This window comes from Pleurotus ostreatus (assembly GCF_014466165.1).
Source record: "Pleurotus ostreatus strain PC9 chromosome Unknown scaffold_2, whole genome shotgun sequence".
NCBI lineage: Eukaryota > Fungi > Basidiomycota > Agaricomycetes > Agaricales > Pleurotaceae > Pleurotus > Pleurotus ostreatus.
Genome location: NW_023503157.1, coordinates 2989014 through 3015179, shown reverse-complemented (window position 1 = coordinate 3015179; position 26166 = coordinate 2989014). Strand labels below are relative to the sequence as shown.

Sequence of the window (26166 nt, the reverse complement as noted above, 5' to 3'; positions counted from 1 at the left end):
AGCCCGTTGCAACTTGGCACGCTGCTGCCTGCCTGCACGACAACCCGCTGTTCTCAACAACGACTGTGACCATGGCGCTCACGTCCCCCAGCTTCTTCCCCGCCCTTGGACGAAAGACTTCAGTGCTCGTGCCTGTCAATAACGGCGGCGTCGTGCACCTTCGATTCACGGTCACTGTAGACCCTGAAGAGTATCGCGAACTTGAACGGCAGAATGCACAACTTCAACTCTGGTCTGATATTCCGGCGCTGGGCGCTGGGCGGCCTGCTGGTCAATGGGGCGAGATCAGTTTCCAGCGGGAGGAAGGAGTGCCAACAGGAACGGTGGAGGGTTCGGAGGGCGTCGTTCGTTTCAACGCGAAATCTTCCGGTACTTCTACGGCGGGCGAGACGAGCAACAACAAAACGGTGACATTATCACTGAACACCACCATTTAGCTATCTGGCGCTTCTACGCTGGACGTTGCGGGGACCTGGCAGTATTCATTCACATATCGCCTGGCGAGTTCTTCAGGTGAGGTGACTTGGCTGGGAGGGTACGGTCAGGATGGTGTGCTTGTCCTCAGCTCGAATCCAAGGCTTGCGGCACAGTCAGACGGTACGCTGCTGCAAGTGTCGGGAAGTTGGAGTGCTTTGGATGGCACAGACGACTCGGCGAGCTCTCGAACGTTCGCCCGCGATATTGGTACAGGTGAACAGCACAATGACCTAGAAGTTTTGAGGCTGGGTAAGGCGTCGACGTACTCACTCTTGGGCATCTCAAAGAATGGGTGCGGTCATTCATGTTGATTTGGCAAAGCTAGCGGCTAATAATGAGACGTCTAGGTCGCTAAACTCTGCGAGAAACATCGAGGATGCCGCTATATTGTTAGCTATCCCTCACCCGGCGCCCGAAATTCTTGTAACCCCGACCCTCCTGCTAGCTGCATCTACGGATGCCCATCTCTCTATGATAAGTGCCGACAATATCGTCTCAGCCTCTGGTTCAGGGACTATCCGCCTCGCTTTCATCGACACCCATTGCCCCAATGCCTCCATCAACCAAGCTATACAAGACGCTATCGCATGGGGTTCCTCGAGTGCTCGAATCTTGAGCCCAGAAAGTGACCGTGTGACCTCGTTGATATTGGCGTCTGGGGAATCCACCACTCCTGCTCAAGTTGCCACCATTCCTCGTTCTGGCGTACCGGAAGACGTCGCCATACCCGTCCAGACGTTGACTTCACTTCTGCCCAAAGACACGCAGCAATTTGCCATCGTCTCTGTCGAAGCGCGAACCGCCGGCATATATTCTGCCGCTAGCGGTGGTATCCATACAGTCGTGGTTTCCACGGGCCCAGAGGGTGCTGAGTTGGTTCTATCACCCTCCTATGATTTACTCGGCCCAGCCGAAACACCACACGATCCATCGTTGCTGGTTTCGTTCTTAACGGCACACTCGCTCGCCTTCAGTGCTCCCAGCGAAGACGGCGCAGACGTACTCCCCACGCCCCCTCCATCGCCCCCGCACCGCGCAGTGAATACATCAGATCCCGTGGATCCCTTGACGCCGTCGACCTCGGGATCTACGCAGTTTTCCGACTTGACGACGTCAATATCGAATTCATCAGATGTTTCCTGTACTACGGCATCCTCGGGATCTACTATCCCCCGCTCGAATTCAAGTTCGAATTCGGAGAGAGCGTTGATTCCGCAGTTGGGGATGAGGAGAAATCGGGGCATGGTGATTGCGTGCATGGGCCTGTTCGTGCATATGGCGAAGGTGTTCATTGGGAGTATATTTTGTAGGGTGTTTTATTTGTTGTTTGGGTCTGGGGCGGGAGCGAGGGCGGGGAAGACGCAAAAGATGGGAAATGGGAGATCGAAACTCACAGAGAAAGCTGATGAAAGGACTGCGCTACTTCCCAAAGAAACTGGCACGCCGTCACCGGTGACCCTGCGTATGGAAAAGGAGAAACCTGTGGTTTCTGAACCACCAGCTGTCGAAGAACACATCGTCGGCAATACATCGACCAAGACGGTCTCTACCGCGCGGAGCAGGTTCGAGTATACTTTCGATCTACCCGCCGGCAAAGCGACTCTCCTGATTCAGGACAAATCTCTTGCTCTGCAATTATGGAAGGATGTTTCTATCTTGGTTGACGGGAAGACGGCGGTTCCCAACGTCGAGGCGACCCTCGATGATAGTGCGAGTGCAGGGGACTTGAAAATCATGACGTTCGAGCTGGAGAGGAGTGCTCGCGTCAAGGTGTATATGAACTGCTGATTTCAAGTTAGCTTCTGTGGTATGTGGTAGATCGTTCGAGCGTCATTTACATCTGGCGTGTGTGTGTTGTAGTTTGTAGCACCGTAGTAGTTGTTTTGTTGATGTATGCCGCATTTGTAACTGTACATAGTTGTTGTATCTTTCTTGTTGTACGACTCGTGGACCGAGTTTATTACCGAATGCTCGTTGAATACCATTACAATTTGGGTGACATTTATTTGTCTGATAGCTTTATACGGCGATCTCCTCGCCGTGATCCAGGCCGAAGTCATGCCGCTTCTGAGCGATGGTACTAGCAACGATATCGTCGAGCATTTCAGGAGGTAAGTCGTACTCGGAACCGCGAAGAACGATGGCATAGGCAGCTACCCCATCAAGTTGTGAGCAAATCATGTTGTCGGCAATAGAAGACTCGGTGCTAACCATCTTCTATCTTCTCCAAGGAGCTGGACGTTACGGCTTGCTTCTTCGAGAGCTCTCGGACATGGGGCGTAAATCCCTCGAAGTCGGCTTTGCAGTTCCGAACGAAGGTGCATATTTCCATTGCTTGCTTGCGCCCGCCGCGCTGGGCGATCCCGGAAATTGCGAGGCGCATGAGCTCGCCTGTGAGGTCGGACAGGCCTAGCAGGTAGTCTGAGGTCGTCAGAGGGAGATACTACTTGGGAGGATCGACAGTTAGTTCGTGCACCAAATGTGATTGAAACAGGGGTAGTTTACTTACTGGAACACGATCTGCATCGCTTAACGAGCGCTGCACCGTTTCGAAGGGAATGAGCGAGCGGTGTTCCAGGAAATGGGTGAAGCTCAGGGCCTCGATGTATTCCTGCAAGCCAGGAGACACTTGTTGGTGATATCGCCAAAACCGATCGCCAGCAAGTTCGTTTCGCAAGCTAGCGTAGAGTGACTGGACTTCGCAAAGGTTGGCGTACCCCTTCGCGGCTGCAGATGTGCGCCGGCCGTCGTCGGCGTCAGCGAGCGATTCGAGTGCCAGGCGATGCAGCAGGAAGATTGTCTTTTTGGAGAGATTCGTTATGTCTCTGCTGGCCTGAAGAAATACAGTAGGATTTGCAAAATGATCTCAGGACGGTGATAGCGGCGTATCCAGGGGAAGATACGACCTTGATGAGACGCTCTCTCCTGTCGTGATGGACATCTAGTTCTTCTCTAAAAGCGTTGAAGGCAGACGATATCGATATCATTGGAGGCCGACTCCCGACTCGACGGACTTGCGCAGTCATATCAAGGGACTAGGATTGGCGGCAGGGGTCACGTGCGTGAGTTACTGTTGTCAGTTGTTCGTCGGGAAGCTTCTGTCACTCGTTCCTCTTCCTCAAACCTCATCTCGCCCTCAACGATGGCATTCGCGCCCAGGCCTGGATGCCCAATGTGCGGCATCGTGACGACCGCCCTCCACGCGCCCTCAAACTCACCCCGCTCGCCGTCGTTTCCAGTGGGATCCACCCAACCAGAAGTCCTCTGGCGGGACGACAACTTCACGGCATACAGAGAGAAGGCGAACCCTGTGTCGAGCAAGGGCCACATTATCATCGCATTCAAGTCAGTTTTCCGTCTTCGCACCGCTCATGGACTGCTGATTGACTTTGTGCGACAGTTTGCATGTACCATCAATATACACGCTGGTGCGTCAGAGATTCTTCGGGCTTCTCTTACGGAAGGGCTAATGTTTTTCCCAGTCCTCGACAGACCTACCTCTCCTCGTCAATGTCAGAAACCTCGCAACTCGCCTCCTGACTTCGTTTTTACCCCCCAGTTCGCCTACGACGAACCCTCGATCCAGCGAGCAATACCCAGAGGCATCACCCCCGAACGCCTCGATGCCATCACCTTCGGCAGCCGCTTTTCTGACGCCTACGTCGTCCTATGCACGCAGGTCACATGAAACACTCAATTCACCAGCTGTACCCCCACAGACCCCCCTTCACTCTCATCCAGACTTCCATATCGGCTTCATCACTCCGCCTTTCAAGGACACGAAGATACCAGTCACAGACCACCTCCACGCCCACGCCTACATCGGACCAGGCGACCTGATGGGCTGGTGGCGTGGGGTCGCTTACTCTTCAATTGCTTGGTACGACATCGACGATTTGATTGCTGAAATACGGTGAGTGCCCCTTTGTGTCTTTGTTCTGCAAACCTGACACTCCCTCGTGGACAGAGAATCGGTGTCAAATAATCGTATCAAATCAGGGTACGAGAACCGTGGAATGGCACCGATCGACATGGTTCCTGGGGCGGGTGCACGGTGTGGCACCGCCGATGGCACTGAAACCTCGGAGCCTGGTCTCGCCTTACCCGACGCTTACCTCGAAGAAGGAGAAAGTACACCTGCCCCGGCGATTATGAGGAGGCCTATCACCCCGAGCACGCTTGAACCTCAGAACCGTATACCAAGTTTGACAGTATAACATCATCCGGGCACCTCCAAGCAGCGACCTAGGATTGAGTGGGGCGGAGGACGAGAGTAGTTCATTTGCTGAATCGACTCTGTTTTCACCGCGGGGTGATACTCATAATGAGGACTTTGCGCCTTGCTGGCACTAGGCGTTTGCACTATACCATAAACATTCACTCATTTGTCCTCGTTGGCCATCGTTGTAGTCAGCTCAGCTAAGGCAGGAAATACCTTTCATTGTTCATAATACAATGCATAAAACTCAATCCGATATAATTAAATTCTGCTCGGGGGGTGCTTTCTTACTCGGCACAATCTATAGGCATTACGTTGGATATACACGACATTCCAACCCTACCTCTACATTATCAGAATGAATACAGTACGTTCCAGAGAATTGCAGTACTATTCGGTCCATGTCCAGGGTCAGTCTGTTGCACTCTGTGGTCCTTGGGCCTCATGCGCGGCCATTAAGCATCTATCACATCAGTGAGAGTGGGCACCAATAGGTTTTTGAGCGAACTGACAATATGATGATCCGGTGAGTAATGTTGACAGCGCTATGAGCTGGTCTTCATTGAACTTCTTCGAATCTTCATGCCACGTATCTTGATGGGTCTTCTTGAAATTACTAGCACACTTTCGAACCGTCGTGGAAATTGGGATCTGGAGTTGGAAGAAGGGGACGTGATGAGATAGAAGGCAGTAACATAACGATAAACTGGGGGTAAGAAGCTTACTGGGTCATAGGTATGTTCCGCGAGAACATTGGCCAGAAGATCGGGCATCCACTTCTCCACCGTGTAGGGGTAGCTGTCCACTAATGCACAGATTCCTAGAATCGCCGCATGACGCTGACGCAAAGCTTTGTTGTAGTCTGGTGACTGGCGTTCGGGAATATGGCTGTTTTTGGCTAGACGGACGAAGCGGTCCTACGAACGTGAATACGGGTTAGCAAGTCGGTTCAGTTGAGCATCGCGTAAGTGGTTCAATGAGCGGGGAACTGTGTGTGCTGCCATGAAGTGCCACGAGGTGGCAGCACGGTCCGTCCGCATGATGAGGCGCAATGGAGAAGGAAGGAAGGTTTATGAAGCCAATGACAGGTTCGGGAAGGCCGCGGCATGAGAAGATTCATGATGCAGCCGACGATAAGCAGATAGAAGATGCGTAACACATCGACTGTGATGCAAGGCTTACCTTCAATGTGATCACACTGCGTCTGGGGGACAATCGAAGGATTCCAGACAATGTGCTAGAGGAACACCAATCAATGTCAATTTAACGCAGCGGGTGAATGAAAGAGGGCGTACGTGGCGGCCATTTCCCTCACTTCAACGATCTCATCGTCCAAACAACGGCAGAGCACCTTTGAGCGGAGTCAGCGGCAGATGTGTGTCATGTAGGCCCACTACCAACCTCCAAGATCTCCACTACTTTGATTTCGCTAATCAATGGGACTTGACGGAAGTAGAAAACTAAATATACGATTGATCGGTAAGGTCGTTATCTGGTCCAGAACCAACGTGGACGTACCTTGAACCAAAGGCAGAGCCTTAAGTCGCACCCTCCATGACTTGAATAAGGGCATAAGCATACGACATACTTCAACAGGCGTGTGACACATACTGGTGATGTTTGGATCGCGTCGAACATAGCATCCAGGATGGGATTGATCAGTGGCCGAGGTGGGGTTACACCGCACATCCTGACCAGTAACATCCCAGCTCGCGAAGCCAGTTCATCGTTGTCGCTGACTGCACGTTTAGTATGATGAGCTTGGAGTGTGCAAGAAAACTATTCAACTGTCACTCGCCTTCTGCGAATCGGAAGGTCTCTGGCTGAAATGTACCTATCAGAATTGGGCCAAGACAAATCAAAACGGCTGACTTACCAATAAAGGAAGTATGTAATCGAAGACAGAGATGGCATGCGTATCATGAAGTGATTGATAGAGCCACTTGCAGACTGTGATCCCAACGCTGTGCCGGATTAGACGATTATGATAATCTTACAAACGAAGGCTTACCGATCGTAAGTCGACTGAAATGCACGAGCACCCGAGAGTCGTTGCCCGCGCCACACGGCGAATTTCTCCACCAAATCAGCTACTCTGTGTTTGTGATAATACCCTCGCATTCCCATCATGTCGAATTCGATTGGAAGAATACGGCATTCCTTCACGAAGGTCTCTACATTCGGTATGGTTGGTTTTGGACTCCACTGGAAGGCCGTCAGTTTGAGTATTCATGAATAGGAGATAACGTGCCTTGATCTTCGCCGAAAATGCCAACATCTCGCCCACATATGCACGAACCTAATTGGTGTTTATCAGAGGTTCGCGGATAGGTAAATCCAACGGACGCACATCATCATGTTCACTACTGATTTCTTTCCAAAAGCGATCCATGATCTCGTCCGCCCAAGCAGAGAACTTCCAGTTCAACTCCGAATAGAACGCTCGGAAGGGCGAAAGGATTTTGATAGCGTCAAAGGATGACTCTCCATTGTAATCCTGAGATTTGACTTCACTAATTAAGAAATCTACCAAAGGTTGCACGCGGCGTGGGTCCTTATTGTAGAACATATACTGATGGTGATATCAGTATCAGATAAAGCGAAAAGAATGGTCCGATCGAACCTCAAGGAAAGATACCCAAACTGTCAAGGTATCTGAGAGTATGTTTTGTCTGAAGATCTTCGTGATGTACGGAGTGAACCACTTCCATAATTGTTCTTGTTTACTTGTCGGCCAATGCTTGGATCCTGAAGACGGTAAATATAATACGAAACGTGGATCGGCTACTCTTACCATTGAGTACGCCAGCCAGGAGCTCCGCAGCTGCCCTCTGTTTGTTCTGGTCTTTGTCCTGAATGAGGGCGACTAACTGCGGTTTCAGCGTCTCCAATGGCTCATCCTCTAGAACTTGGACTGGCAAGAAAGTATGTCATCAACATGTTACGAGCACACTAACTGCGGGAACTCACATATAGATTTCACAATGGAGACATTATCTTGAGTGAGGGAGACCTCGTCGGTCTCTTCTGCGTAGTAAGTAATCAGATTCTCCCAGAATTCGGGGTCCATCGCCACCGTTCGCAGAGTAGCAACAGCAGCTTCGCTGGTTCGATCCCAAGGCTGAAAAGTTGACTTCGTCTGATGCGGTAATGCTAGCAGGCTAAACTTGGAAGGCCAGGCTAACCATCCGGGTGGATCGTGTTCGTAGAAAATACTATTTGGCTAGGTTCAGCAATTGTACGTCCACAGCAAGCTATGGGATGCTGACCCTTCTTGTGACGAGCGGTCCAGACTCACGGGCTCCTTGTAAGCCTCTAGGTATTTGGAGGTCAACTGGTGAGATGGTTGGACTGTAACTGTTCGCTTCAATGGGTTGTGATTGCGCGCTAGCACCAGGTCGACTGGATCCGAACAGAAAGTTCGCAACTTGAGGTTTCTCAGTGTTTTCATGACCGCACGCTGGGCGTACTGAGGGGGTGATCAGAAGGTAGAACGTATCCAACGGAAAGTGTGGCCTACATAGCGCTGGACGGACGTGTATTAGCTTTAACAATGACGGATAAGGCCTATTGACTCACAACGCTGGGATGCTCGTCGTACGTGTTTTCCAGGAAGAATTTCAGGAGCGAATGGTTGAGAGGTACATCACGTCGACTAAGCGTACGCAGACATCTGACCGCTGCGATCGCGTACTTCCAATGCGTGTCTTCTGACTCACCCACCTCTTGGATAATGGAGATCTGCAAAGGGTAAGAATTGATAGTCGCGTACGGAATAGCGACGAACAGTTTGTCTGGCGGCTTCATTCGCCATCGAGATCCGCTTTATGCGCTGAACTCTGCAACGGTTGACAATGGCTTTTGACGAAGGATCGTGTGGCAACAGGTCTCGCATCTCTGCGACTGCCTTGTCCAACCCCGGATTCGGTATGTCATACACCAGATAGGATGGTTCTGAAAAGCTTCCGATGCCTATAGAGCGTCTGCATTAATACAATAACAATTCTTCCTTGAATGGAGGTATCGCACAGTTATCTGCCACGGAGGAGACAGCATCTTGGATGGAAGGCTACAGGCTGTAAGTTGCGTGCACGTCTGTCGCACATCCTTGACGCACCTTTTCGTTATGTTGCGAGGCGAACAGCTTCTTGAACAACTCTGGACAAAGCGTTGGCTCTGGAGAATCATTTAGTAGATGGAGACAAAAACCTTCGGTGTGTCGGCTTACCGGAGACGGCATATTTACCGAAGGACGAGTAATGGAGGGTCCAAAGGGCACCCTTCATACGATCATCATCTGTCCCCGGGTCCAAAGATTTATACAAGCGAGGCAATGTGCGACGTCGGACGCCGTCGTAATACTGTTAACAATCCTTCAGTAACTGCGCTTTGTCGATGAAGCAACCCGCTTACTGTGCACAATGCGTCTAAGAGGGACTGACTAGATCTATCCAACGGTCAACAGATGTGCACATCGTAATGTGATCATCACTAACTGTCGAATTGTTGCATAATGCCACATGCACCATTCAACCACATCGTCGATAAGCTTGTCCTCCAATGCACCTCGGGCACGTTCAATGGAGTTCCAACGCAACCTTGAAGAGTTGTAATACCTAAAGGACGTTCAATAATCAATACGAATTGTCAGAAGATGTACCAACCGCGCTCTGCGAACCCAGATGGCTCGGGGCCATATCTTCTGTCCGCCGTACTGGCGGGCAACGTTCATCTCGCTGGTGTACTGGTCGTGATTTATATAGTAGCTGCAAAACATGTGAGTACGAACCAAAAGGGATGATACCGAGCATACGAACCTGTCTCGGCTATCGCCATATTCAAGCATGTATACCCTGATCGACCGTACCTTGATAACATGGTTATGTGAGGGGACGATAGGAGGGCGAGCCGTCCTACTCACAAGTGCATTAACGGCATCTACGGTGTTCTCTTCCCCTTGCTTGAGCAGAGAGAGCGAAGCGTTGTGTAGGAACCAACCGAAGCGGCGCCTTAAGGTGGTGATGTACCTATGACGAGAGTCCGAAGTATCTGCTAATGCGAAGCCAGCGTTGACCGGGTCCACAAGCGCTATCATCTCTGGTATCTCGTCGCTAGGTGAGGAATAAGATATGTAACAATGCCAACAATAGAGGCGGCAAGGCTCACAGTATATCACTCTCGGCTGCTTTACTGCGTATGTCTCCAGTGGTGAGGGGTTCCTCCCTCGCAAGCGTAGGGATACCAGCAAATGCGTTCCGCACAAAGCACAAAAGCCTGGAGAAAAGTCTATATTATGCTGAACGATATACGATGCGTCACTCACCGACAGAAGTCATTCCTCCAAACTGCATCTCTTGGTATGCCTAACGATGGCGTTCCTTAAGTGGGAGTCTGGATTTGTATTCAAGAACGTACCTGGAGCCAGAAGTCCTTCCAAACGGGCTAGTGTAGGTTCTATCAACTCTCGAAATAGTCTAAGAATAAAATCGATCTCTTCTTTCGACGGAACATGCCAGGAGAACTGTATTGCACCAATTGATTTCGTTACTTGGTGCAAACCGACGATCTGAGACTTGCCTTGACTTCATCCATTGTGTAAAGCTTGCCCCAGTATTTATGATGATTGCGACGAAAGTCTGATGCTGCGTCTCAGCACAGCAGGATCAGAGACAGTAAACCCCGCACCTTCACTTGTCCATTCATCAGGATTGACGAATCTGTTTTCCAGAGGGTATGTATGCGACAATGTGAGCAACATGCTACAGAGCAATTTACCACTCCATGAATATCCCCGCTTGGAGAAAGTTTTGTCGCGCAGTAAACGCAATAACGTCATGAACTTGTCTTGATATTTCAATACCTGAAGTAACAACGTTACTGAACTGACAGAGGATATATATTTGCGATGAAGGGAAACGTACAGCACGGCCGTCGCTAGAAGTTTATGAGTTCAATGGACATGAATGCAACCAATAGATTCTCACTTGTAAACTGTGCCACGCATGATGGCCAAGTCTGATTTACACCAATCAGGGACGTTACTAATGGTCTGAGGAAAGACGACTTACTCCAATGCAAAGTGGCATCGGAGGGGAGAGGGGACGAGGCAGCGGTCGTTCTTAACGAACTGGCTCCATGCTCTAGCTCGACTTGAATATTGTTGTAACACATGTCGAAGAACTTGGCGAGGGTCTTCTCGGGATCAGCATTCGCAACACACTCCACAAGTTGGTGGATCGCTCGGACGGCGTTCGACCGGACTGTTGTACTCGCATAGTTAAACACCATGTTTAAGACAAGGTCATAAAGTGGTTCTGAGAGATGAACACAAATTTGGCGGCAAGCGCCAGCTACCGCGTCTACTACTTGGACTGTAAATCTTGTCAGTGCGTAGCATACAATGTTAGAGACTGAATTGTAACCTTCGGACACGCCACCGCTTGAACCATTCATTCCCTCTTCGGGAAGATTTTCAAGCAATTGTATGACCCGGCGAACAAAGTTAGTAATCCATTCGGCAAATTCACCAGTGGTTGTCTATCGGGAGTTAGGCTAATGGACATTCGGGCCATTCAAACATACCTTAAGCAATGCATCCTCCTCTGCCATAGATAGTCTCGGTTCTTCCGAATCGAGTCCCTCCAGGTCAGAAAGGTCCAGGCTCGGGGGAGAAGGAGAACTATCTTGGGGGAGGGTGGGCTCTGTATCGAGGAGTTTGCTTGGATATTCGCCAGCAGTCAGGTCACCGAAGCAAATGTATTGCGATACTTCCGCTAGGAAGGCCGTTGTACATAACTACGATGCCGTTAGAGAAGGCAGGGAAATGGATCCAGTCACATACTGTTTTCGTTGGATCGTTCTGCGACATTTAGGTATTGAGCTGCGCGAGCAAGCGAACGAACGGGCACTCACTAAGTCAATGCCGGGGACTAGTAGGTGCATGATGTTGACGAGATGCTTCGCCCCACCATAATACACTTGCCGGGATGCAAGTGAGGGAACGACTGCCCCTAGAGCCTTGATTATGGCCATCGTGCGCTGAGTCTAGGAAGGCTTTTAGCGGGCATTGGGTGCCTCTGGAAAGGCTAGACCATACCTCTACTAACGCTTCCAACGAGGGCACGGCCCTCTCCAATATTGGCAGCAGGATCAAATCAGGCTCCATGAGACTCATAGATTTCATACAACTTTGTATGTTGGACACGGTGTCAGGATCTTGAGAAAATATAGCAAGGAGCGCTACCGTCCGGAGAGACTTCACGAGCTCTCTTCGCATTGATCGTGTCAAGCGCCGATTCTGCAAGTGACGAAGTTGTCAACGAATAGACATGTCTGATAATTGCCCTTACCATCGGCGTTTTGCAGTCAGCCTTCTCTTCTTCGTGCCACCCTACACAAAGGATTGAGACGGTCAACGATTCCAACATTGGACAGGCTTACGCTTATTGAAATCGAATACAATACACTTGATAAACGCGCAGAGCTACATGATCCGTCAAATCTCCGGGCAAGAACTAGTCAAAAGTTTGAATAAACGCACATCTGCCGTCCAAGCACCTGAGTTTGATGGGTGAAAGAAACTTTCTGTCGAAGCAATCATTCTAACTAAAGAGTCCAGAGCCTTGGAGCCAGCCAAGTAAGACTTGCTGGACTTCTTCCCGAGTGGTGCAGCGAGAAATTCTCCCAATGTACTCGTCTGGATTTGAGGCGTGCTTGAACCTGAGGCTGAGGGCGTATAAAACGGTGTAGGCATATTTGATGCGGGTGTCGGTACACCATCAGTGGCCATTGAGTACACGATAATGCGAGCCAGAGAAGCTATGTGGGAAGATGATATGTGGGAAGATGATATCAATGATCAGAGGAGTTTGCGATCAGACGGCTATCCCAACATACATATTCTCCAACTTGGCTTTGGCAAGCGACCAATTTCAAATCCAACTTGTGCATCAGCAGAAGGGCCGGTGGTCAGGGAGCCACCGTCAGCTAGCGGTAACTCTTCAAATGCATATGCATTAATGGGTACCCAACCTTAGGCCTGAACTGAGAGCTCACCCATGGACGATAAACATTTACACATGAGAAGGCTCCACTCGTATTCACTGAATATTCCGACGTCTTTGTAGATCCCTGGCCAGTGTGCTTCCTTGCTGGGCTCTTCATTGTTGCCACTCCATTTCGGACGTCCCTCTCCCTCTGATCGTGAATCGTCTGGGATCTCTAAGATTCGGCGAGGGTCACTGATAGAAGGGTCTACATGTAGCTCCGCCAGAGTGGAGAGGAATTGCAGCATTCTGTTGTCATACTTGTAGGAATTCACTGATTCCCAAAGGCGAGAAAGCATGGGTAGGTATGACTGTGGGTGGGAGACGGGCAAGAAGGTAAGAAGATAATATTGCGCGGACAAAACGCTCTGTATGGTCAAGGTTTAGCGGGCGACCGTACCGAATGTGGTGTGACCTTACGTCAAGGTCTGTCCCATTTATGAGGGGAACGAAGGTCGACAGCATCTCTTCAATGGCAGCAGGATGAAAGAACCGCCGAGAATTCTCTGCTATGTAACCTAGACACCAGGATAGTTGCCTGGATGGGAACAATATGAAGACGATGGTGAAGTGAGACAAGGAGAACACGTACGTATACTCAAATTGCCTCCTGCTTAAGAAGAGGTCCTCCTTGAGGAGAGTGTATATAGGCATCCACGGCAGCCTCATGTCTTCAATACTCAGCTTGTTCTTTGATCGCGTAAAGGTCTTGAAAGCGTCCGCGCAGACAGCAACTATTTGCGTGGGCATCCCGGGGGTAACGCTCAAATGGAAGAATATCTTCGCTAGCTTGATCCTTCTTTCCTTCGGTATAGGATACTTCAACATCGTCCAGCTGCGAACCTGGTTAGGGGTAGTTCGGGGTGCTCGCGTGCAGTAACTCACTAGCCTATCATGCTCTCCCATTGAAGCAAGCCCACATCATAGTCCTTGGCCTCGACGCATTCCGTTAGGCGCAACAGCATGATGTCAAAGATTTCTAAGGCTGTAGAGTATGGCTCTATGTCGTACGGAAGCGACTGTGCGTAGAGCTTCAATTTCCGCATGTAGGGGTCTTCTTCATTTCCATTTACGCCGTTCGGAGGGGGCGGGTCGTGTCCGTTCGCGCCGTTTAGGGTGGGCGTACGAGTATGTTCCTTCAGTAGACCGTTGGTCTTATTGTCGTCATTTGGATAAGCATGATCCTGTATCCTGAGTTTGGAGATATCAGGATAAGACATGAATGGAAGTAAATCGGCAATGTGATCTTGTAATGAATTGGATATAGGTTGATGGGTATTGGAGGCGTCAATGATGAGGTCGGGGGGAACAGCGTTTGAAGTACGGCCCTGATTGGAGAACGTTTGTTTAAAAGCGCCTATGACAATGTGGCGCGGTGGAGTTCAAGTGGTGTTACTAGGAGGCGACTAGGAGGGTGCTCTTTTGTACCCTGGGCGGACAGTCCCCTCAAGGTGGCCACAAAGCTGAACGAATCAAGGATACACAATTTTCAACAACAGCGCTGGCGTGTTACGTACAGGGTTCATTACAATATCGACACACACACGCCGAGAACAAGCAATTAAGAAAGCATAAATAGGCTGGACGGTGGCGTCGCACCGAACAATTATGTAGCTGTGCTCGAGGCAACCTCCTGTAGCTCTCGAATGGCGCGCTCGCGGACCATATCCCAAATTACATTCCTGTCTGCACGGACATCACCAAGGCCTTCTCGGATTTCTTGCAGGCGTTCAACATACTCCCTGCCGTCGTCTTGAAGGTCGCGTAAAGTTGCCAGGGATTTTTCCAGGCTCTCTAGCTGAGATTCGGGTGATGAAAAATGAGACGGCTCGTGCAATGGGGGTACTCCGTTGGGATGAGATGGAGCAATAAAGATTTTGTGGGCAGCAGGAGTGAGGTCAGGCGCTCGGGCTAACCTTCGAGCGTGATCGTCTTGCTCATCTGCGTTCTCGTCGCCGTCCTCGCGCTTCGGCACCAGGGGCTCATGATTTGCCTTGTCTTCTGAGTCTTCATTGATGACCTGCCAGAGTCTTCCCAAGGCGCGGCGCATGGTCGTTTCGCCTTCGATAAGGCTGTTCGTCGATTGCTCGAGCTCGTCCAGTAGATTCGAACGAAATGTATGGATAACAGCTTTGTCAAGAACGAATCCAGTGTAACTGAGGTGCTGGACCGTCGGACCGGGGTATGGGGGCCCTATGGGAGGCGACGGTGATCGGAGGTGTGGAAGAGCGGGCGGGGAAGGGGATCTCTTGTCTTGCGGCATTAGCGCTTTCAGACGCTTTCGTGCTCGGTCTTCGGTCTACACAGCTTCAAAATGGATAGTATACGCCAATAACGCGTGTACTCACCTCCCATTCGTCCATGGCAGGCCCCCAATTCACAATCTTGCCTCTGCGCACCCATCTGGCGCCTCTCGATGCCTTCTTTCCCCAATTTCCTTGACGCCATCCAGCTTGAACCTCTTCGTCGTCTGACTGATATCCGTGCGAAGGATAGTACCACGAGTTTTGGTCGCTCAAGGGCAATGAACTACACGTCCAGGGGTATGTCATCAAGGACGTCAAGAAGCAAGAAAACAGCTTGGCTTACAGCCCGTCATCGTATGGCAATGGAGGTCCAAACGATGAGTACCGTTGGGTGCTTGTCGAGGGTTGTCCCGGAACCATAAAGTCCGTGGCCATGTTGGCTGCAAGGTTAGAAATGAAGTCAGTCTTTGCATTGTCGTTTTAGGAAACCAGTCAATTCGGCATTTCCCGCAGTCAATGTGTGATTTCAGGGGCGCGTCCGACATTACAAGGTACTTCTCGAGTACATAAAGTTACAGAGTGTTAGCGATATGATATGAATAAGTTAACATAGGTTTCTAAGTAAAATACTCTGCGTAAGAGACAGGGGGGAGGTCGCAGGGCCATGCACCTGTTCTGATCACGTCCTCGAAGACTTCTTCACAGGACCGGAAGAGGTCAATAGCTGCGCGGGCCATTTCAAGCTGTAATGAAGCCTCAAATGTCAGCAAGCAGTCACTTATAAACACACAGTTCACTTACCGGGTCTTCGTAATCTAGTCCAACGTTACGCCCCATGAAATGATGGACGAGTATGGATAAATCCACGGCCTTCGAAGTCTTTAGTCTTCGTCGCAGAGGGAGGAACAAGGCCAAATCGCGGGTATGTATGGTTGGATGCTTGAGTCCTAGCACCTGTAAAATGTCTGCTCAATTATCTCCCCTCCTTTTGATAGTAGAAATGCCCACCGATAGGAACACCCATAGGGAATGTCCGACTAGCACCTTGTTCTTTATGAGACCATAGACCCGCCGCTGAACATCCTCGAATGCAGGAGCTACCGAAATTGGAATCGCCATGAGACACAATATTACTGAAAGAGGCAAGGAACAAACCTGTTGCTAGGTGCTCGCATTGTAATCCAGTTGCCGACGACCTATACTCAGTGACGACATGGCTGGGTTCAGCCGGCCACGCTCAGCGATACACATGAAAGATAATGGGTGCGACATACGTGGGTCGGACATAGGTATCCAAGAGAATATTTCCTCGATAATCGGTCATCGAGACGCGCCTGTGGTCATGATGAGCTTGGCGACGATGGAGACGTATTGGGAAAGAAAACACGTACGCCACCATGGGTATTGGTTTGTGTGTTTCTGCATGGACACCAATATATACAACCTGCGCCGCGACCGAGACATATCTATTGTGTCGATTGTCATCATGAGTGGAAGGCTTGGGAGCACTAGTCACAAAACACACCTTGATGGGGAAAGTCCGTTCGGTGGAGAAGGTAGGAAATGCAACGGCGAGGGGGGGTGCAGCCCGTTGCCAGCGGTAGTGTAATAACCAACGGAATTGTGATGGACATCGTCCTTGTCGTACATGCTGTGCCGCGACCGTGTACTAGCAGATGTGCATCTGAGGGACGTTCAAGCGACGACGCCTCTGCGCCACATATAATCATCAGGCGACTTCCTTCGAAAGTCACTTGGAAGACAGTCAAATTCTTCACCATGACGGCGTCTGAACTACAATATTAACTGTCCGCCAAACCTATTTTTGCTGGGTAAGATTCAGGTCCTGCGTTGGACGTAAAAACGTACATATGTTATCTGTTTGGCTGGCTTCTATAGGGAAAAATCCTCCGATTCCCATCCGCAGTGACGTCCGTAAGCTGGGATATGGGGCCTTTGCCCCCATGCAGAGACGTGTCAATTAGAGGTTTGGCGTATCGCGTAGAAGACCGTCCGATACAGCAGTCCTTGCAGTAAATCAAGCAAGTTGCCGGCGAGAAGCACCGGATAAGATTGATATTGCCGACCGCTCCCGCGAACACTCTGACCCAGCAATGAAAAAGGCAACACGCCGGCTGATCAGCTCAACAGGCACAGCGAGGACGGTTAAATTCATCTATATTCAAAGCGTACACGTATTTTCTACACTTGGTATGCCGACTCCTAAGAAAATGTCTCCAACATCATCTTGACACTTCCAAGTCAGCTCGTTAGCGACAAAAGAAGTAGCATGTCCACTCACATGTGGGGTAAGTAGATTTTGTTGTCTGTTATAGCTGAATGCCAGCTTCTTGAGGTTGGGGTTCAGTTTCTAGTCTAGGACCTTCCTTACGAGCGACATTCGGTTGCTCGAAGCTACGCATGCCCTCTAATCCCCACCGACTCATCATGGCCTTGTCCTATAAAGAGAGTCAGTGTACAGCAATGTCATGGAAGCACCTATGGATATATACCTCGTCCCAGGGTGCGCCTGATGACAGAACGTCAGTTAGCCTTGTGCTCATTTGGACATGTTGATTGACTTACACGGAGTGGTCAGCATGTGATCACCCGTAAAGACAGCATTGGCGCCTGCCATAAAGCATAGGACTTGTTGGGATTCATCAAGTTTGTTTCGCCCAGCTGCCAACCGAATTATGGTGTTTGGCATCGCGATGCGAGCAGTGGCGATGGTTCGGACAAGTGTTTGATGGGGAACAGGCTAATGAGTCGCAAGTCGATTAATTGAACATCTAAAGTGATGGTTATTGCACGACTTACATCGTTGCCCTCTAATGGTGTCCCAGGGATTGGTACCAAAGCGTTGACCGGGAACGACTCGGGATGCTCAGGCATACTTTACGTCGAAGATAAATGACAACCCCCGACCATAATGTTGCGGAGATTGTACTTACTTTGAAACTTCCCATATCAAGCCAACTCGGTCCCCGTCTGATTCACCCAAACCGAGTATCCCGCCGGAGCATACGCTGATGCCTGCATCGCGCACAGCGGTGATGGTGTCTAACCGCTCGTCGTAGGACCTCGTCGTAATTACCTAGATCACGCTTGGTGAATCAATTGAGGAGGTTCAAGCTAAAGGATCACATACCTGAGGGTAAAATTCCCGAGATGTATCAAGGTTATGGTTGTAAGCCGTCAAGCCACTGTACAATACTTTGTGAGACTCGTGTTGATGGCAACATCGGGGTTACTTACGCCTCTTTGAGTCTCTTGGCCTGTTCTGGGGAAAGCATGCCGAGTGTGGTGCACACCTCCATTCCCATGCCACGAACCTCGGTAACCATCTCGAGGATCCTCTCGAAGCCTCTTTTACGACCGGCAAGATCTCTCCAAGCAGCACCCATACAGAACCTCGTGCTGCCATTTTCCTTTGCCTTTCTTGCTGCTTCTAGGACGGGCTTAATATCGACAAGCCGACCGGCTTCCGTCGGCGTAGAGTAGCGGGACGATTGAGAACAGTAGGAACCTTAAACCGAGAAACTCGGGTGAAACGCCAGCGATCAAGCATCAGCAACAGTACTTACAATCCTCGGTACAACCACCAGCTGGTTAGGCCATCCATCAGTTGGCACGAGCCGGGTAATAGAGCGGACGAAACACTCACTCTTAATATTCATCAGAGTACATAGCTGGATTTTCTGGCCATCATTGTGCTTCCTGTGCACCGAAGCAGCCCTATACACCAGGTCCAGTAGCGGAGTATCATAGATCTCCTGGATCTCGCGACGCGACCAATCGTGTCTAAGTCCCGAGCTCGCCTTCGGAGGCTGAGGTGGCGACGCATGCGTCGCGAGCTGCCGAGCCAGCTTCAATGATCGAGTGCTACCGCGAAGAGATTGCAACATTTTGGAAGGCGGCAGGCGGAAAGTGTGCTCGGTGAGACGTCGACGGGTTGGATCGAAAGAAAACAGATAAAAGAACGAGGGGGTGGAGTTAAGGGCAAAATGTAAAGGACTCAGGGGGACGAAGTGCGGGATTTCGGGCTTGGCGCATATGCTATTGCCGGCGGTTATTACAATTGAACGCCTCTTGATTCATCGGTTCCCCAAAAAGTGTCTGCTGATCCAGAGTCCAGACTCTGCGCCGCCACTGTTTACTTTCAAGAACGCTGACGGACATTTCCCCTCAAATTCGGTTCGTTTGCACGACCATTATCTCTTCCCCTTTTCCCCTGCAAGAGGACTTAGAAGTTACTAAGTAGTAGCGTCCTTGAGGCTGCAGAACGGCGTTAAGATACTGTTATTGACGTGATCGCCTCGCGGACAGTTGACCATATCCACGCTTTAACAGCCAACATGAGTACATTAGCTGGAGATCGATGACCTCAGTCCATCGTTGCCCAGGGGCCAGGGCCGGGCCCTAGAGGATGGGCTAATGGAGTTACAAGCCTAGGATTGGGAATAATCCGGTCGCCAACGAGGTATGATTATGATACAGCACTAATACAATCTCACAAGTACGATAGACGCTACACTGGCTGAAGGAAGCGAAAAAATATCCGGGTCGGTTTGGTCCATATTCGACAGTCACGCTTAGTTGGTTATTGTACCTGTTCCGATGAACTGTGAGACTAATGGTAGCACGTATACACAAATAACTCACATCGAGATTCCGTTCAGCTCATGGGTGACGCTCTGTGCTTACGATATCCACCTACTCGCTTGGGCGACGATTGAGCGTAGTCGATTACCTGGATACCTTGAGCATCGTGATGAGCTCACATACAGTTTCCTTTGGGATCCTCTCTCACCACTTGTCGTAGGAGCGCCGGTATGTCCCACCTCTCCTGCGGGGGCAGATTCGTTCCGAGGCTGTTTCTTTTCCATGGACACCTTCGCATTGAGCCACTGCTTTTTGGTGTGCGCCGCCATATCCCGTGAATACGAAATCCGTTTTTGTTCCGTCGTAGTGCTTGTCATGGCGTCCGCAGTGGTCTATCTTTCCTAACTAGTTGACTGAGAGATCAGGTTGGAAGGGCAACTTCGTTCCGGTATGTTTGATATGGGTGGGTCGAAAGTATATTTTTCGGGGGGGAGGGGGGTTGAGGAACTTCGCCCAGGCTATTATATATGATTTTTACCTCTGGCTGACTTATTATAAACTCGATAGGGGGACCCCGCCCCACGATTCTTACTCCTTCGTCAGCCAATCATGACGTCGGGGAGTAGGCGCAACTACGAAAGAAGTGGCATGCCGCTGAGCCTGAAATAGTGTCGGGCCATAATCGGAGCTCAAACGTTGACATTGTGGCAAGCCTGCGCGGCGCGCCCGTGACATTCACATTGCAGCGGCCTCATAAGCCTGCCTGATTAGGGACGCCCGAGCCTTACCCCGTACTTCTATATTACAGGTGAAAGGCTTCAGCGCAAATTCCAGTCCAGGCTAACATATAATACAGTACATCAGACATAGGTAATGAACTAGAAGGGAAACTCGCACAAGGTAGTTCTTCAAGTCCATACTACATAATCCTGACGTGTCTTTGCTGAATCTGAACGCCCATAGAAGGTTGATTGCATTCATTGCCTTTGGTAGATGAAATCAGCACTTGGCATCCACTATAGGGCAGATTACTCACAATGTTTCTTGAAGCCATGTCCATTCCTGGACAGATACGCTGTGTAGTAGAACGTAAGAAGTTACAAAAGTTACGATGCATGACCGCTACTCACCCTGCCAGCGCCAAAGGGCAAACTATCACGGAAACCTTCAGTGTTTGCTCCGGCCTTCGTCCCGAACTCAGAAAGTAGATATCTTTCAGGATTGAAAGATTCCGGGTCGTCAAATAGTTCTGAATGTACCATCAGTACAGCACACTGGTTATCCATGAGCGGGACTTGCCAGGATCATGGAAGACACCCCCTATTTACGGTGATTGCGTTGACATTGAAGCCTACCACTCTAAGCGGTCACTCACATGTATTCATGAAGATAATTGAGCCTTCGGGAATCAAAAAACCATTATACTGTTGGAACATCAGAAATCTGAATCATATCTATTCAGAAACAAAAGAAGCATACTTGAGTATCCTGTGATGCTGCATGTGGTATCCCTGTGGGAGTTATAGGTCTGAATCGATGGAGCTGCGGTAATTGGAAACCATGTAGGAGCGGTGACTAGACCGATGGAAGTTACTCGCCTCTTTGATAAGCGCTTGAAGATATGGAAGGTCGTCGTAATCTTCTAATAAAGGAAGCTGATCATTGCGGAGCACTTGATCTATTTCAGCTTGTGCCTTAGACTGAACTTCCGGATAGCATGCCATCGCCATAACGAATGAATGAAGAAACGAGGCAGAAGTCTCGGTGCCAGCATCCAGCAGAACTCGGCCCATTGCTCTGTCCAAATGCTCAATTTCCTGACCAGATCATCCCAAAGGCAAGCGGTATCATACGCACCTGACCTCATCACGATTCACTCCAAGCTCAACTTTCGTTTCTAGTACATTCTCCACAAAACACCCTGCCCGCTTGCCCGCTTGGACGGCCTCTTCACATTGGAGGAATATGTCTTGGTCAAATGCATCACGGATTCGCTTTGTCTTCTTGCTTAGCATCTTCCATGGGGCCCAACGCTCCGGAACGTGCCTCAAGATGGGGAAGAAATCAAGAGGTGGATGGTCAAAAGGCGCAAGCAATTCATTGATGCATTTTGTTCCTTCGAAGAATAATTCCGCTTTACTGCCTGCGTAATGGGGAATGGATTTGCCGTAGATCAGGGTTGTCATTATGGATGCGGTGGTGCGCTTGATGTGGGTAAAGATGTCCTGGCATGGGTGTGGGTATGTCATGGATATATACATCTTCAGCGAAAACGTACCTCAGGCGATTCAAGGACATCGTGGAGTAATCGTAAATACTCAGTTTGTTGGGAACCCCAATAGCTTCGCAGTGCCTCAGGTGCTAGGAGCGTGTGTGTTGCTTTACGCATTGCTTTCCACCGATGTGAACCTTTTGCACACTACGCTCTCAGCATGTAGCATCTCAAGACTGATACACTTACTAGCGGGGTCAAATATTTGGTATATCCCCTCTGCATGAAGAAGGGTATACGGCTGGAAACGATCACTGGTTGCGAGGCCGTTTTTATCCAAGACGTCCTTGATAGCCCGACCGCTGCTCAGAACCACCATGGTCTGATTAAGAACTTTCAGCTAGGAGGAACCAAGGAAGAACACGATCAACGTCGATGATTTGGAGCTCGCGAGTCTCCCTACCGAGTAAATGTCACCATATTTAGCTGCCCACTGGCTGAATCTAATTTCTGTTCAATAAGATATGATCACAACATGCTAAAACTCACTGGAGGAAAGGAAATAATCTAGGAAACTGCAGAACATTTCCTAGGATGGGAGCTGTTGGTGGCCCAGGGGGAAGGCCAGGTTCTCGGTGACCATAATTCCGAAGCCTAAAAGCAAGGAACACGGTCATTAACACGAATGTACCAACTAATGTACCGGTCATCATGGAAGGTCGTGGTTGTATTATGAGGAGTAGGGCGCAGGCGAGCACCCTTGCGAGCCCTTTAAACCACGATCCTTTGATTAGCACACGGTAACCTCTCGAAATGATCGAATTTCTCTCATGTCATTGAATACTTCGAGTGGGCATTGAATCGATTCCCATAGGATGTTATCTAAGCGCCTCGAGTTGTAGATGTATCCCAGTAATTCAATGAACACGCGCCTATGTCCCTTGTCTTCTGCGAGAAACCTGCAGAGCAGTGGAAACTAACGGTTTCTGATAACCCCATGTATGACACTTAGTATCCGCCGAGGAAGTACTGCAGGACTCCGAGCGCATGCCATGGTGTAAAGGCTGTTCGTTACAATGCTAGATGGCGAGCATATCATTGGTCTCAGCGTGACATGCAGGCTACTTAGCTTCAGCGGACACACCACAGTCCATCCACCTCATGATGGGAAGGTAGCGAAGGTGGCCTTCCTGACAATTCAAACTCAGACTTACGGACTCATTGCAGTGACTCAAGCAATACTTGCTACTTCCAAGTTCCCCGGAAAAGTCGTTCCTACCCTTGTCACGGTGGCTCCACTCATGGTTCCATCGCCGGGTCGACATACAATCATGTTCTGGGCCTGTTTGAAGGGTGTCAGGACCGTCTCCGGCGCTCCAGAGTCCAGACGCGCATCTTGATAGAGACGCCATGTATAATGGTTACTGTGTTCAATCGTCTTCCTCGAAACGACTGGATTGGCCCGGCGCGAGGCTGCTACGAGATAAGACTGCATCTTGGCTGCATCATACGATCATCACGACGACATGCCGCTTCAACTTACACGCTGATTATCGAGGCGTACAATGGGGATGATCTCCTTTCGCAAACCTAAACATTCAAACGCCACTGCGGATTTTGAGCATGCAAGACAAATGCAAGAGATCCCTTTGCTCGTTCCTGGTAGGTTAGCGAACACTATTGGCAGACCCAGACTTCACTTGTCGATGCGATGCGTATCATGGCCCGGGCCCAGGACTCTCCCCCCAAGCTTTGTGACTCGACTAGAGGAATCTTTTGCATTATCATTAGCATTGGCGCCGTCTCCTGTCGCAGTTGCAGTTGCACCACCTCAACCCGCTCGTCTACGACCCAGACATCCAAATGCCAGTGCCCAGCGTATCAGCATTCATTGGTGCACTCGCACTGATGGCGGGCGCATTCATTGTTTATGCCTTTCAGTTCCGGAAATACGGCCGTCGCGAGGGCAGCCTCCCCCGGACCGCCAACAACCCCAATCCCAGGAAACATCCCGCAATCCCCTAGGTCGTTTCCATTCCTCCAGTAAGCTCATAACCACAGCGTGTTCGTGGTGATGGGGTATCTTTACTGAGCAGATTTTATGTAGATCCAGCCAATGGGCGGCTGAATATGGAGACGTCTGCTCAGTTGAGTGAATTCGGATGTATAATCATTGGTTGTTGATGAATGCGTACACCCGTCTGACAGCTCAAAGTCCTTGACCAAACTACAGTGGTCCTGAGCAGCGGACGTGCAATCAAGGAGGTTCTAGACAAGAACGGCCTCTCGACAGGAGATCGTTTCCGGCCGTATACAATCCTTCCCAGAACGATGGGCCCCGTGGAAAACACTGAGCAAGGAGACGAGGGGGATTAGGAACAAGGTGGATGGGGATTTGTTCCTGCAGTGTGAGGAGGCGGTGAGAGGTGGGGTGCTATCTGGAGAGTGTCATCGAGGCGCGGGATGAGTTCGGCTTGATTCGTGAGGAGGTCAGGCGTGTGCTATTTTATACCCTTATCTGGAGGTACCTTCGTGACGCTTAATCCTCGAGTCGAATACTTACCGGTTGATTGGCCATTTTGACAGAGCGATAGGCCGAGTTCTGCTAGACGCTGGCACCAAAACATCTGCTTCGTTCCTTCATTCGTCATGGTGATGGCTTGCTACCCGGATGTCCAGGCGAAGGCGCAAGCGGAAATCTACCAAGTTCTCCGGGACGATCAACTCCCTGTCTTGGAAGATAACGGCAATCTTCCGTATCTACACTCATCAAAGAGGTATCCCAATTCTATTTCCCTCGTACATACAATTTTTGAGAAGTTTGCCTGCTGCAGCTCCATCGATTCAGACCTATCGCTCCGTCCGGGATACCGTGTAGCCTCGCGAGATACTCAAGTACGTCACACACATATTTTTGCTTCTGCGCCAAACGATTCTAACTGTCCCCTCTATATCAAACAGTACAATGGATTCGTGATCCCTCGAGGCTCGATTATCTTCATGAACATATGTGAGTCGTCCTTCAAGTGGTTACTACATCGACCTTTGAAATGAGGTCACTTCCGGGGGTGTATACGTGAGTCGGTATAGTTTTTGTCTCACCTAGAGGCTGATGGGGCATGGGCGCAGAGATATTCGACAATCCGGAAGCCTTCAAACCTGAACGATGTCTTCTTTCCGAATTCGGGACGAAGCCCAGGGCGAGTACTGAAGGCTTGCGAGATAGCCTGCCATTCGGTGCTGGTAGGGTAAGCATTTATTTACATAGGATCTATGCCTAGCATATCTGCCCTGGGGCGGAGATAGCGTCAAGAAACATAGTGAGAAGACTACCCTATGTTGGGCGCTGAGCGCTGATCCTCATGCCTAGGCTATGGACACCATCAACCTCCTCTGGACGTCCAACTTCAGCCAGTACATGTCCGGGACCTGTACGATGGATTTAGAGAACTACCTTGCGCGTATTTCCATTCTCTTGCTTGCCCCCTCCCTGCTCTGCCGCCTGGAATGGAGTTCGCGCTGAAACCCTTCACCTGTAATATTAAAGCACGGAGCGAGGCTCGCGCATCCTTGATTCGGCGGGCGTACGACGCAGCGGCACTGATTAATACTCGAGAATCTCGAGAAAGAGGTGTCAATAGAATGGCGTCGATATATAGTATCATAGTGTTGATTTTAATGTTCATCTCCGTTCCGTGAAGTCCAGATCTTGAGACTTGAATGCCGCTATGTCCAATATCTGAGATATAAGAAGGCGCAAGGAGAAATCTGGATGTATTCGGAGGTCTAAACGTCTGCTTACGATAATGGTAGTGACCCCACCGGGGAAAGCAGAAGCGTATTCAATCTTAGCTGAGTGAGGCGACTGATTATCGAGTAGTCTGAAGGAGAGTTCAGAAGTCACATACAGTTTTGATCGTGCCCCTGCGCACCAGTTTGTTCTGCAGCTGATCCCGTTTTGATGTAGTTTGCGAGTGTGTCGTTGACACGATTTTGAACGGTGTAAAAATGTGCGGGTGCTCGGAAGGAAGAAGCGAGTTATCCATTGCATCTTTTCATTGACTGATTCACCGCTTGTAAGCTGCGAAGTCGGCCAATGTGAGATATTAGAGAAGTGCCGCCCGAGGACTGATCCATGGCGGATGTGTGGAAAGGGTGGTCAAACGTTGGCGGGGTTTGGTTTCAACGGTTCGCCACGGGTGGACGTCGCCAAATTGGAAATTCAGTGACTGTGACCACAACCACCATCTTCCACCTACAACTATGCGACAATCGCCCAATTTCACTGGACTAAGGAAACCAGCACAAATGTCCTGACCTCCTTCTCCGAGACTGGCGGTTGGCGGCCTCGACTAGCCTTCT

At 50.1% G+C, this 26166-nt stretch overlaps 8 protein-coding genes across 8 annotated transcripts; 2 read left to right on the top strand and 6 right to left on the bottom strand.

Moving 5' to 3' along the window:
* Positions 1-71: 71 nt before the first annotated feature.
* PC9H_003945 (uncharacterized protein) lies at positions 72-2265 on the top strand (the record flags this gene model as incomplete). Its single annotated transcript, XM_036773537.1, has 3 exons — positions 72-407; positions 438-769; positions 825-2265. The coding sequence occupies 3 exons, from the start codon at positions 72-74 to the stop codon at positions 2263-2265; spliced, it is 2109 nt and encodes a 702-aa protein (XP_036635010.1).
* Positions 2266-2496: 231 nt separating this feature from the next.
* PC9H_003944 (uncharacterized protein) lies at positions 2497-3464 on the bottom strand (the record flags this gene model as incomplete). Its single annotated transcript, XM_036773536.1, has 4 exons — positions 2497-2630; positions 2689-2920; positions 2987-3310; positions 3384-3464. The coding sequence occupies 4 exons, from the start codon at positions 3462-3464 to the stop codon at positions 2497-2499; spliced, it is 771 nt and encodes a 256-aa protein (XP_036635009.1).
* A 155-nt stretch (positions 3465-3619) lies between these two features.
* PC9H_003943 (uncharacterized protein) lies at positions 3620-4694 on the top strand (the record flags this gene model as incomplete). Its single annotated transcript, XM_036773535.1, has 4 exons — positions 3620-3822; positions 3878-3905; positions 3960-4390; positions 4445-4694. The coding sequence occupies 4 exons, from the start codon at positions 3620-3622 to the stop codon at positions 4692-4694; spliced, it is 912 nt and encodes a 303-aa protein (XP_036635008.1).
* A 457-nt stretch (positions 4695-5151) lies between these two features.
* Positions 5152-13961, bottom strand: PC9H_003942 (uncharacterized protein; the record flags this gene model as incomplete). The annotated part of the gene is made up of 49 exons (XM_036773534.1): positions 5152-5159; positions 5209-5347; positions 5422-5613; positions 5879-5933; positions 5992-6047; positions 6098-6156; positions 6215-6254; positions 6308-6431; positions 6491-6519; positions 6573-6660; positions 6708-6901; positions 6948-6995; positions 7047-7268; positions 7320-7444; positions 7491-7610; positions 7667-7911; positions 7966-8165; positions 8217-8222; positions 8276-8437; positions 8484-8668; positions 8726-8765; positions 8814-8872; positions 8925-9057; positions 9110-9143; positions 9193-9312; positions 9361-9462; positions 9514-9563; positions 9618-9807; positions 9863-9970; positions 10020-10059; positions 10112-10217; positions 10274-10332; positions 10382-10556; positions 10618-10630; positions 10681-10711; positions 10765-11067; positions 11119-11233; positions 11279-11491; positions 11538-11555; positions 11609-11740; positions 11793-11993; positions 12046-12086; positions 12137-12179; positions 12237-12514; positions 12593-12694; positions 12752-13109; positions 13162-13279; positions 13334-13576; positions 13627-13961. 49 exons carry the CDS (start codon positions 13959-13961, stop codon positions 5152-5154), a joined length of 6057 nt encoding a protein of 2018 aa, XP_036635007.1.
* A 386-nt stretch (positions 13962-14347) lies between these two features.
* PC9H_003941 (uncharacterized protein) lies at positions 14348-15422 on the bottom strand (the record flags this gene model as incomplete). The annotated part of the gene is made up of 3 exons (XM_036773533.1): positions 14348-15040; positions 15090-15270; positions 15331-15422. The coding sequence occupies 3 exons, from the start codon at positions 15420-15422 to the stop codon at positions 14348-14350; spliced, it is 966 nt and encodes a 321-aa protein (XP_036635006.1).
* Positions 15423-15604: 182 nt separating this feature from the next.
* PC9H_003940 (uncharacterized protein) lies at positions 15605-16637 on the bottom strand (the record flags this gene model as incomplete). The annotated part of the gene is made up of 7 exons (XM_036773532.1): positions 15605-15730; positions 15789-15941; positions 15996-16084; positions 16143-16204; positions 16262-16321; positions 16379-16453; positions 16513-16637. 7 exons carry the CDS (start codon positions 16635-16637, stop codon positions 15605-15607), a joined length of 690 nt encoding a protein of 229 aa, XP_036635005.1.
* Positions 16638-17317: 680 nt separating this feature from the next.
* BIO2 (biotin synthase) lies at positions 17318-18895 on the bottom strand (the record flags this gene model as incomplete). The annotated part of the gene is made up of 9 exons (XM_036773531.1): positions 17318-17446; positions 17501-17517; positions 17574-17748; positions 17808-17883; positions 17942-18084; positions 18139-18193; positions 18246-18516; positions 18575-18595; positions 18655-18895. 9 exons carry the CDS (start codon positions 18893-18895, stop codon positions 17318-17320), a joined length of 1128 nt encoding a protein of 375 aa, XP_036635004.1.
* Positions 18896-21112: 2217 nt separating this feature from the next.
* On the bottom strand, positions 21113-22183 carry PC9H_003938 (uncharacterized protein; the record flags this gene model as incomplete). Its single annotated transcript, XM_036773530.1, has 4 exons — positions 21113-21389; positions 21450-21817; positions 21871-22001; positions 22054-22183. The coding sequence occupies 4 exons, from the start codon at positions 22181-22183 to the stop codon at positions 21113-21115; spliced, it is 906 nt and encodes a 301-aa protein (XP_036635003.1).
* Between the last annotated feature and the right edge of the window lie 3983 nt (positions 22184-26166).